At 35.6% G+C, this 12,309-nt stretch overlaps 1 protein-coding gene across 3 annotated transcripts in view; it reads left to right on the plus strand.

The window, feature by feature from the left end:
- Positions 1 to 12,309, plus strand: part of STS (steroid sulfatase) — a 110,083-nt gene that overhangs the window by 25,533 nt on the left and 72,241 nt on the right. For 2 of the 3 annotated variants that reach the window (XM_065646092.1, XM_065646111.1), the window contains exons 4-6: positions 652 to 773; positions 3,348 to 3,470; positions 8,437 to 8,860. In XM_065646092.1, coding sequence (XP_065502164.1) covers positions 652 to 773; positions 3,348 to 3,470; positions 8,437 to 8,860 — 669 coding nt within the window. The remainder of the gene's footprint in view (positions 1 to 651; positions 774 to 3,347; positions 3,471 to 8,436; positions 8,861 to 12,309) is intronic. The other variant, XM_065646101.1, reaches the window with a different exon arrangement.

Genomic DNA, 12,309 nt, shown 5'->3' on the forward strand with positions numbered 1-12,309 from the left:
GCATAATGAGCCAGGTCACAGACAAGTTTCTCATGCAGATATGGAAACCTGGATGTGCTCCTGGGTCGAATATTGCAGACATGGTCATGGCAAACTTGTAAACATCATTAATATAGAGCCTAACACAGAGTCATAACCGTTTTCATCTCCTCTAATAACTGATACCACCACACAACATTACCCCTGCCCCGAAAAACTTTTGCTAAGGAAAGACAGAAGTGACACCAAGTAAAGAATAAAGAAGCACAAACTTTCTTCAGTCTCTCCTTTCCCCATTGCCGAAGCATAACGGCTGTGTAAGCAGCAACGTTAGAGTTCTGGGTCAAGGAATGCGTTAAAAAAGGCTTGTAGTATAACGCGTCCAGGTGTCACACTTTAGTACTGGCCAGGAAGAGTAGATGTAGGTGGGGAAAAAGATTTTTGTCTCAATGCCACAGTGTCTGGGTTCAGTGTTGACACCCAATGTAAAAATACTTGACACAATAGTATTTAGAATTTCACCACCACCGTGGTTTTGATAATTTGCACACAGTAAGTCTTAACTTGACTTTCCTGGTAGTTTTTGCCTCAGATGCCTTGATCTCACCATGCCCATTTCCAAATAATCGTCTTTGTGTATTCTTTTACTTTTTTGTGCTTATGTTTTGCTAGAACCCCTAATATTGACAGGCTAGCAGAGGAAGGAGTGACACTTACTCAGCATATAGCGGCGTCCCCACTTTGTACTCCAAGCAGGGCAGCTTTCCTGACAGGGCGATATCCTATCAGATCAGGTAAAATACCATTACTTTATTTATATATAAATATCATATTTTATTTGCAGTAAATTGTATCCATTTGTTTTTTCTCTGTCATTTCTTGATATCTTTATCATTACTGGGTTAGGTACTCATTTCAGTGACTAATTGAGCTCAGCAGGGTTGCTCAGTTTTTGAAATCTTCCATATGTATGGGAATTTTTCACGTTTCAGAAGAGTTAACACAAAAATAAAGCTTTTTAATTGGGAATTTTTTTTTCAAACACTGAGGGGAAAAAGCTGATTGTAGTTATTTAATGTAAGGAGCAGACAAATTCCATTGAATTCCTCCATTGTCCAGATGACCCTGGGGTCTTTGCCTGCATCCCCAGTTGCATTCAAGCTGCTCCCAGGATACGGGTGGGCAGCCTGAGTGTTGAACATCACAGAGATGCATCTAGAAAGACACAGTGGAAGAACCCAGTGTAAATCCTTCTGCTCAGTTATTTCTGTTTCTAAAAAACCTTTTGGTTTAGACAAATTGTCATTTTTTTCAGGGGAGAGTGAGGAAGGAGGACAGTTCATGAAGGTATTCCAGCAGCCCTTAAAACTGGGAAGAAGAAAGCAAAAAATCTCCCTCCTTTCTAAGTATTTGTTCCATGTCTACCCATACACAGTATTAAGTATCCTATGTATATATGCATTTTATAACTTCTCATACTCTTGAAGTACCTGATCCAATGCCCATTTGAGTCAGTGAAGATCCAGTTTATTTTAGTGTGCTGGGACTGAGCCCCTCAGTGCTTAGCCATGCAACTTTAACATTCCCTTAACATCATTTTTAGCAAGGATCATTATACATTAATCAGATCACTTGTTCATTAGTGATAAAACATCCTGTCCTTGCTTCTGGGAATGAAAGCAAAGCAAGACTCAGGAGCCTACTTGATATGTTCGTGCTCATTCAAATCAAGTAACAAGCTTCTGCAAAAGTGCCAGCTAATATAACTTGCTAAATTTTCCATTACATTCAGCTGCAAAGGAAAATTTTATATACCTGCTACAGCTATATTGCTATTAATATTTACTGTAGATAAAGCTACAGATCATTTTCCATTACGATCCTTGTTCTTATTTCTGAAAAATTAGCATTTGAACTGTTTTTTTTCTTAACTGATCTTCTCTCAGTCATGCCTAATGTAGGTGCAAAAATTGAACTTTGTCTTAATTAAATTCCAAAATTGCTAAATATGGATTACTTCCAAACATCAGTGAAGAACTAGTAAAGGATTATTATAGAAGATACTAGAATCATGATGTGGAAAAAAAAAGTTAGAAATTTAAAACTCTTGCTAATACACCTGAATAAAAATATTCCAAAATGCAGTATTTGATGAGACACAAACTTGGAGAATGTTAATGATGAAAAAAAAAAATCATAGTTCTGTACTTTAATTCTGGTAATTTATGGGAATTACACTGATTTCACTTATAAGCAATAGAAGTACATAAAAATAAATAAATGTATAATAAATAAAGTATAGATCTGTATAGATGCTTAAAACTAGCTAAACTGTTGATCAAAAAAGCTAGCTGGGGTGAAAAACTGAAGTCAACATATGAAGAGTAGATTGTGCTCTTTTTAATAAACCAGTCTAACAAGTCTTTTTCTCATCTAACCACAAGGTATACCTGAGGGAAGACTCTGTCTACATCAGTCATGTAACTTTGGCACTGCAATCATCCAGTTGCATAATTCAAGCTTCCTGGAGATACATCTGCACAGATTTGCATAGATATCCTGTGTTCTGTCTGTCTGTACTCAAAGCCAGCTCTCATCTGGAATCCTAGTAATCTAATTTTCATGAACCTGAGCTCTCAAGTTCCTCATCCTGAGAGTAGTTTATAAGCTGAAGTTTGTGTTCCTCAAACTCTCAGTATATAGAAATTACTAGATGTTGTCTTGTTAGCTGGTACCTGATGCTGCTTTAATGCACTCTATGTGCGTTGAATCATGTGTCTTCATGCCATTGGAACACTGGTCCTCTCCCATCAAAGCTGCATGCCCTCACTTCTCTATTCCCAGAATCAGACTCACTCTTGCTCTTTTTTGACCTCATGGTATTTACATGCCCGGCTGTAAGACTGCCCTATTTCAACTGCCTTCCCTCAAATAATCTTAAAGGCTTGTAGAAAGCCACATATGAGGAAAGTGGAAGTTCCGAGAGTGCAACTTGGGAGTGATCTCACATAGTCCTCAGCTCCATTCCTTCCATGTGTTCAAGAAAAATGAATTATGAAAGCTCAACTTCTTTCAGATAAGTTATACCTTAGAACATATACAGAAGGGGCTGCAGCTGTTCATGTTATGGCTGGCCCCATGGTTATGAGCAGAGAATTTTTTCTCCACTTCTCAATTTCTGCTGTCAATACACAAAAGACCTCACTCAGCTAAATGGATGTTTGTGTCTGCCACTTGCAACATTTAGCATCTAGTGGTAATATGTCATTTAAGTGATACCACCTAAAGGAAAAAAATTCATGCAGAAAGAATGAATGGAAATTGTTTCACTATGTCATCCAAGTGACATTCATTTTCATTGTATTTAGGAATGGCTGCCTTCTCACGAGTTGGTGTCTTCTTGTTTTCTGCCTCTTCTGGGGGACTTCCTTCTGAAGAAATAACTTTTACCAAACTTTTGAAGCAGAGAGGTTATGCAACAGCTCTAATAGGTAAAATTGCGCACATACACAGCATTATTTTTCGTTCATTTCAATCAAAAGAACATTAGCTTTCTATATAGGCTATTAAGGATCTGCATTAAGCTTTTTCCCCACAGCATAATGAGTTTATTTTCCTGGCACAAAGCTGAGCACATTCCCATGCATATGTACAACACTAACCAGGTAAGTATGTCTAATTCATTTGTGTATAGTCTCATTGTGCAAGGTACTGAAGAAGCATGATGAACAAATTGAAAATTAGTTAAGCTATTGAAAAGTTTTCAGTATAAATAGGAATTTGGTTACAACAGAGAGACAATGAGGGATTGATCACAGGGTACAAGTCAGCACAGTTGTGGGATTCGTTTCACCAGTTTTCAAATATCCATAAAGTAGATAATGTAGTACCTGGACTAACCATCTGGCTTCTCGTCTTAGTCATCAGACAGAAACGGGCATTTCTAGGAAATTTGTCTCATCCTATGGTAGATGTTTAATGCAAAGAATGTGTTTCTCTCTCATTATAAAGACAGTTCAGACAACTAACTGCTCATAAATATCCAGTGATGGGTAAAAAGATTCCCACTAGATGAATATTAAACAGAATTGAATGAGTATCATAAAGATATAACATTTAAATAATGTGTTGGGTTTTTTTTTCGTGATTTGGCCACTGACTTATTCCACACTGCTTACGTTAGAAGACTTTTTTAAAATGCAACTTGTAGTACATAATGTATTTTTCTATTGGAATTGCCAGGAAATAGTTGCTTACAGAACATCATACTGGAATTTTACTACATTAGTTTAGACACCCAATTTGTTTTCTAAATGTAACAAAAGTTTGCAATTTGCAGAGTAACTTCTGTTTAAAAATCAGGCTGTTTAGTGAGGCTAACAATTTGCACCACTATTCAAAAAATATTTGTATTATGTAGATACCCAATGTCAATGTTCCTAACTAAAAGTCCTACTTAGCTATACCCTAGTCTTAGAAAGTATAAAATACCTTGATGTCCTGACAGATTCAAACCAGAAAACCAGAAAATCTTAATGGAAATATATTTGGTGCAGTTGTATTTGAATGATGATGCAAAAAAGCCATTCATAATTTGTCTTGTTCGTCATGGAGTTAATTCATATTGGTCCATATTCAACTAAAGACTGCATTTTTTTTTCTATTTGTAACAAGTACTGTAATACAATTTATTTTCTGGGGCTGACCTAGTTAATGTTCTTTTTTTAGCCACATTCACTGCAACATGACAGCTTGCCACTTAGATCTCCAGAAGTTATCACCATGATGCTTAATGAACAATTCTTCCAAGTGGCCTGAATGACAGCTATGAAACCATAAGATGTAATATTACCATCTCCTTAGAGTATAATGAAGGTTTCCAAAAATCAAGAAGTGCATTAAAATTAAGGATAAAGCATGTGTAAATGACAAAAAGAAAAATTATGTAGATTTGAAGACGAGATAGGCAGACTCTGATTCCCATCCAGCCCATATTCTGCCTCTGCTGGCATTCTTATCACATCATATCGGTCTAGGTCACAGAGTCTTTGCTTGGTTTAATCTAACTCAGCAGTTCCCAAACAATTAATTGTCAAATCCTACACCAGTGATGGATTGGCATAAGGGTAATTTGAAGCCTTTCAGTTCCTCAAGCCTGTACTGTCACTTTTTTTTTTTTTCCCCCAAGTTTCTCTCCCCTTTACTCACTAAGGACATTTTTATTTCCCTAAATACATTTTCCTTTCTTTTTTATTTTTTCCCCATCCTCTGAATATATGCTTCCTCTTGCTTGATACATCCCTAAATATATTTTAGCTATAAATCTACTTTATGTGTACACTTTTTTACATCGTTGTTTTTCCCCTGTGACACAAAGAAGCTGACATCCACTAGATCTGGCAGGAAGAGACACAATGAGAAGATCTGCAACAAAACCAAGTTTTCTCAAAAAAGGCAGATGCATTGCATATGCAATATTTCACCAGTTAAGGATCCTGGAGAGTAAGAAGAAATATTGATGTTTTGTAGGGAATAGCTATTCATAACGCAAAAATTCCACTGAAAGCGGATGAGTGTTATTTTAACTACTGCAATACTCAATTACAGTTGAGTACAGGTCACCTTTTCCTCACTAGTGTTATCCTATGTATTGTGTAGCATTCAGAAAAGTTTAAAATCCACCTACATAGCTTATCTCTAAAGTTTAAAATACTAATGGATAAACTGGGACTTGTGTGTTTCCTCCAGAATGAGGTGTTGTAATATTTGGACACATCACAGTAGTGATTTGCTGAGTCTAGTCTATGGGGTAATAGAATAGTTTTAAATCTGACCATATTAATAATATATGCATATATATTTTATATTACTATTGCTATGTACTTCATATAAATATATTTCTTTGAGTACAGAAAATATTCCTGTTTGCATCTTGCTCTGCATCTTGCATCTTACCGCTTATCTGAAGAGCACAAAATCATACAAGAAATATATCATTATATACAACTCAGTCTTCAGATTGTTCACTTTTCAACTGTCTGAGGGAAAAGCAGAAGGGAAACATGAATTTTTGCAGCCTCTTCAGCATCCTGGGTTCTGAAACTGAGTTCCAAATTAAGTTTCTTGGCTGAATAGGACTTGCCTCTCATTTCCACTTGCCTTTACATTGCATTGCTTTTGCTCTGCAGAAATCTTAATTGTGGATAAAGGAGAGGGGAAAAGTGCCTAGATGTCCAACTATTATGGTACTCATAATTTACAAATAACTGCATAAATTTCACTCAAAAGCTTGGTAGAATCTGTTGAAATGCATATGATGCTTGTGTGAAGTGTCTGTACTATCAAGCTTCACTTGGCAAAGAGGTGCGAGCATTTCACACTGCTCTTGGATTCACAAGAGCCCCAGGATATAAAGCACATTACAATAATCTGTTGAAACAGTAGCTCAAGGCAAGGGTTATTGCCACAAGACATGAAACTAAACATCTATTGTGGACCCAGTCATCACTTACTTCCATAGTAGCACAGGATCTATCAAAACCCTCTACTTCATCAGCCATTTGAGAATGGCAATTGTGTCTCTCCATAACAGCTGCCAATATAATTTGAACCAGACTTTCTGCTGCTTTTCCCAGCTAACCCGATGTCTCCTTTATTTGCCTTAAGTTGCTTCTGAACAAATCTTTTTTTTGAGGCTCAAGTTCACTTTGACATTGAGCAATTTGTTGTGCTTGCTAAAACCTTTTTGACAAAAATAAGTCCTATAGTTTCCCCTGTCCTAATTTGTTGTTGCAAGATTCTTCTGTCCTGGCTTGCAATGTCTAGTTTTATTGAGATCCAGTTTAAACAAACTTCTTTATATCATAATAAATGACCTTGAAAGTATATTTCGTTTGTTTGGGTTACTTTTTCATATTTTTTTATTGAATTGTAGGTGCTTTGAGATTGACAAGTAAGAGAAAAAAAAAAGCTTTAAGATCATTTATAATCATGATTATAAGCCTCTACCTTTATTTCAACTATCGAAGTTGATGTGAGTTCTTTCATGCTCACCTTGCTACATATCTGGCTTTACAATTATTCCATAAAGACAGTCAAAAGACAGTCATGTAAACCTAAGAGAAAATACTAAAGCATTTATTTTCCAAAATCTGTGTCTTTGCTTGCTGGGAATGAAATTCAGACCATCAGACAGTAAGTGAGAAAACTTCTGATGGGATGAGAAAGCTGTAGAGGCCTCCGTTTTACTGGCACATAAGCAGACCTGAAAATGCTTTTATACCTGCTTCTGTGTTATACAGAAGGTATTTCTAACCTAAGACCATCAAGAGATGTAGAAGGAGAACTGGACTCAACTAAGCATTCAGTTAGGCTCAAGATTTCTGTGGTATTTTCCTCTACCTTTGCTGACGGGTAAACTTAGGCACATGACATTCCCATCCCCTACCTTAGTTCTGTCACTTGTGAAAGACAAATAATGACATCGAGCCCATTTACTAGGTACTATTTCAAAAAATTAGAACTGACCTCCATCTTCACCCTCTTTGCTGCTGCAGTACCAGCTACCAAACAGGTCTGTTGCACTAAACGATGCATAAGCATGTGGTAAGGGGTTGTACCTGAGTCATAAAAAGAATTATCTAGATACTTACTGTAATCAGCATGAACATAGATTTTGCTACTATAATGCAAATCAGACTCACTGTTTTCTTGTGTTAGTCAGTGTCCAACATCATTGTAGAATTAGAATTAGAATGATTTCCTAGTGAGACAAAAGGCTGTGAGAGATAGTATTTGGCAGTAATTTACTTGTTACTGTTGTTTCTTTTTTATTTATATATATATGTATTATGTCCATAAATAAAAAATTATCTTCCTCACTATGTATATATGTATATAGTGAGGGAGGTTGGCAATTTCAGAGATTTTGCAATCATTTAAATAATAATCATCACTATTCTTGATTTATTTTCTGTTTGCTAGTTTTCTTTTTTCTTTTTTTTTTTTTAACTAGTCGAATGTGTATGATTTACCAGAAAAAATTCAGAAAAGATATTTCATAACTCCTTATTGGCTCTTCCTAAGAAAGCAGTAGCTGCTACAAAATGATATTTTCTTTAACTACTTAACTACACATGCACAAAGGCTTCATTTTCAAAGTTAGCTATCTGCTAGGGCTCTGTTACCCCTCAGTGACCTGCTAGCCCACTCAGAATTTAATGGTATCCATCAGGAGCTCTGCCAAACTATTTATAACTAAAATGAAGAGGCAGACATGAAACAGAATCTTTGATGAAGGCATAAAGAAAGATTAGGTAGAAAATAGGGATCTACACAATAAATGCTGGGGGCGGGGGGATATCAGTCAGATAGTGACAGTTTCATGTTTGGAACAGTGCACATTATAAGTTTGATGATTTAACTACAAAAATTCTCCTTGTCCTTTTCTCTTTGTAGGGAAGTGGCATCTTGGGATGAACTGTGAAAGCAGTAATGACTTCTGTCACCACCCCCTGAGTCATGGATTTGATTACTTTTATGGGCTTACTGTGACCAATTTTAGAGACTGCAAACCTGGCCAAGGCAGCGTATTTTCAAAAGGGATTCAGAAAACCCTTGTCATCTCAGTCCAGATTGCTGGAATCACCCTGGTCTCCTTGGCAATAGTGCAGTACATTGGCCTTCTCAAAGTACCTTTCCAAGCCTTGAGTTACTGCTTGTTAATAACCACTATTTCATTTGTGGTTTTGATTTTTTTCTTTTATCATTTTCGACACCTGAACTGCTTCTTAATGAGAGATCATCAGATTATCCAGCAACCACTATCCTATGAGAACCTTACTCAGAGACTGACAAAGGAAGCCATGCAGTTTATAGGCAGGTAGGTTTCTAACTGTGTTATAAGTTAATGCTGGCATTTCACAATGACAGCGCTTCCAAAAAAGTAGAAAAAAAAGTGAACTGTTGGGCACGAGGTGTAGGCTGTTGTATGTTACCATCATTTTTTTTCCTTTAAAAGATGACTGAAGTTAATCTTTTTAGTGAAAGTGTTTTGTTTTGGTTTGGTTTCTATCAGATATGTCATTATCTTCTCTGTAAAAAATAAAAACTATGTTTACATGATTCAGAAAAAAATTAAAATATCTAAATTTCTTAAGGCTTTCATTCTTGAGAATTTCATGTAGATACTGTCATTTTAGATGCCTCCACTTTTAATGCAGATTCATTTTGAAAAGATTTGATTTACAGAAGTTAGGAAATAAATGGGGTTTTTTTAAAGCAATTATTTTTCAATAGCCATCACAGTGGGTCACCTAAACATTGGATGTATGAAGTCTTCCTAAGTCATTCTTCATTTTTGCAAAGTTAGCTACTTTGGCATAATTGTCATCACAGGGCTTTGGATGGAAACAAATCATAAAAGTATACATTTGTATATTCTGAAATATAAATCAATATATTTGGAGCAAAAATATTTCATCCATTTAACTTATTGAAAAATATGCCGAAGTATTTTGCTCAGTTTCTTTCGAAATAGGTTGCACTGCTTCTAAAAATAGTTAATCAAAACTGTTCTTATACAGAAGAAGTCCCTTAATTACTATTCTGGAAAGTATATTCCAGGTAGTAACTGTGAATACATTCACATGGTGTCAGTGCTGGGTGAAAACTTATACCAAAGAATCAGAGGCTAAATTTTCTAGACTTAAACACTGCATGCAGTAGTCATCAAGACTGTTAGCAAGAAAAAAATGTTTATCTAAAATCTTGATTTCATGCTGCAATTTTTCTATCATTTCTATCGTTATAAATATTTTATGTGGCTATCTCTACTTATTGTACCACATTTTTTTTTTAATATTAGATTTCTTTAAGTAAGTCTTCCCAACAGTCAACATTCTCATGAATATTTATGAACTAAAACATCTTTATTTCCTCTTGGCAATGGTGATAGATGTAAAGCTGCCTTCTCATCTACATTCTAACTAATTTAACAGTGAAATACTTTGTTTACTAAAACCACACACACACATAGCCCCCTTTGAAAATTGTTGACAGGTTATCTGCTTAGTGACCAAGCATTTGGTGATTTTAAAAGACTCTTGAGTACATTAACTATATGTAGGCAGGTTCTTCCATGATTTATAAGTATGTTATGTGCCTGTAGTGATTCAGAATGTTTTGTATAGCTCTGAATGTTTCGTTAATTTCGATGCAATGGCAATAAAATGGTAGCCCCAAAACAGGTGAGTTCAAGACTGGGAATCAATGCTAGAAAACAGGTAACTCTTTTAACTTTATTATTATTCGTAATGTATCCAGTGTTATTGTATACCTTAGTCAGTGTTTAGAGCTGGCAAAACAACATATCATCTAAGTCAGCATAGCATTGTTGTCTCAGCTGGAGGTAGGTGGCTTTACATCAGCTTGGCACTTGACCCCAGTTCTCAACATATTTTCCAGACGAAAGTGATGTTAAATTGAAGTCAAGGTTAATAGCGCATATTCCTAATTTACAATAAACTTTGTTACAGGAATGCTGCAATTATAGTGAGAATTATAACCCAGACAATTCAGAGTCAATGTTAAATTGAAGAATATCCAAGCACATTAAGGTATTGAGAAGCAATTAGGGCATTCAAGCAATCTTAACTGTGCACTGTAGTGAATTCACATGCTAAGTATATGACCATAAAACTTGCTCCCGGGGATAGGAGTAATTAGATTAGTATTCACTGAACTGATCTGTCCCATACAGTAGTGTGAGCAACAAAATCAATATTTGCTTTGACACACTGGTTCTGACATGATGTTGTTCATACCTGTCAATTCCAGTGCATCAATAGGCCTTTGCTTGCATGACTGACTCATCTACTGACTTTGGCCATTTGCAGGGGAATGGCCATCAAGAGGCAACCAGGTTGCAGCAGCAGTCAGACACCTGGGACTCATAAGTGAAGGGCCACAAGGTTTTTGGAAGCCTTGGTTGCTCCACATCGTTCTTGTGGTTCCACTTCTTTCAGCAAGCAGTATCCCTCAGTCTTTCTTTAGCCACATGTTGGTGATGGACTTCCTGACATTAGTCTCTTTTCTAGCTATTTCTCAGTTAGTCAGATTGTCAGCTTCATGACTTCTTACCATGTATATAATAGTTAGATTTTGTATTTTTCAAGTCTTCTTATAATTTCTTCATAGCATATAGCTATGTGCTGTCATACTTAATTTGGTCTGGTTTTTGGAGAGGTAGTATTGTATTTGTTCTTCCTTCGTCTAGTGTACGTGTATTACAGTTGTTATTTGTTCCTAGGTATACTGGAAGAGAGCGAATAAAAGATTCAATGCTCAGAAACGGCACTGGAGAAGGATATATACAATTACAAGTGTCAGATCCAGTGTGTGTAAAGGCATACTAATTTAGTTGCTCACCCTAATCGTAAGTGGGTGGGTCAGCTCAGTGTATGTTAATTCTAATTACTTTTCGCCAAGAGCAAATATATGTACATATTGTAAACCTATCAAAACACTCTCTAGACATTACAGAATATTTGAAAGTCAAATAAATGCTGTTTTTTCATGTTAAGTTCAATGTGGTTGTCACTCATGTGTCTTCAGCACATCCTTTAATGACCAGCTGCACAGACAATCCAAATTTAGAAAATGCCAGAGACCAGTTTCTAATGTATCAGAAATTAACAACACAAAAGTACCACTCTGTGATACAGAACACCTCTCTGGCAAATTTATATAACTGATCACAATTGGTAATATTTTTTAAAATCCTAATAAAATCTAACTTGTGGAAAACAGTATTTGCATAAAACTTGTTTATTTTGAACAGCTATAGTGAAGATGATGTTGAACAATTTTCATGCATATTTTTTTCAGTCATAGATTGCATAGCCATAATATTCAACATTTTGTGATGACACTTAATACATTTTTTTTCTTTTTATCTATTCTGTTTCAGTCCTTGAAATGCTGTTACAACACGTTCAGATTTATTTTCATCTACTTGAGCAGACTGGAGTTTAGAGTTTTTCCATATATCACTAGGTCCTAAGATCAGGCAGTTGACATGTTGTATTGCAGTTAAAGTTCTGAAATCAAGTGTTTTTATCAACGCTACAAGATTATTCCTTATAATTTACAGAGAATCATTCTTTATAATTTATAGAGAAGAGTTTGTGTATCTTTGTATATACATGATGAATATGTGCATATAAGATAGTGTATAAGATAGTATATGTGCATATAAGATAGTAACTTATAAGCCATAACAACTCTACTGGATCTTCATCCCTTTTTCTCAGATCTCTGCTTGTTCCTTTT

This window comes from Caloenas nicobarica, chromosome 1 (genome assembly GCF_036013445.1).
Source record: "Caloenas nicobarica isolate bCalNic1 chromosome 1, bCalNic1.hap1, whole genome shotgun sequence".
NCBI classification, from domain to species: Eukaryota; Metazoa; Chordata; class Aves; order Columbiformes; family Columbidae; genus Caloenas; species Caloenas nicobarica.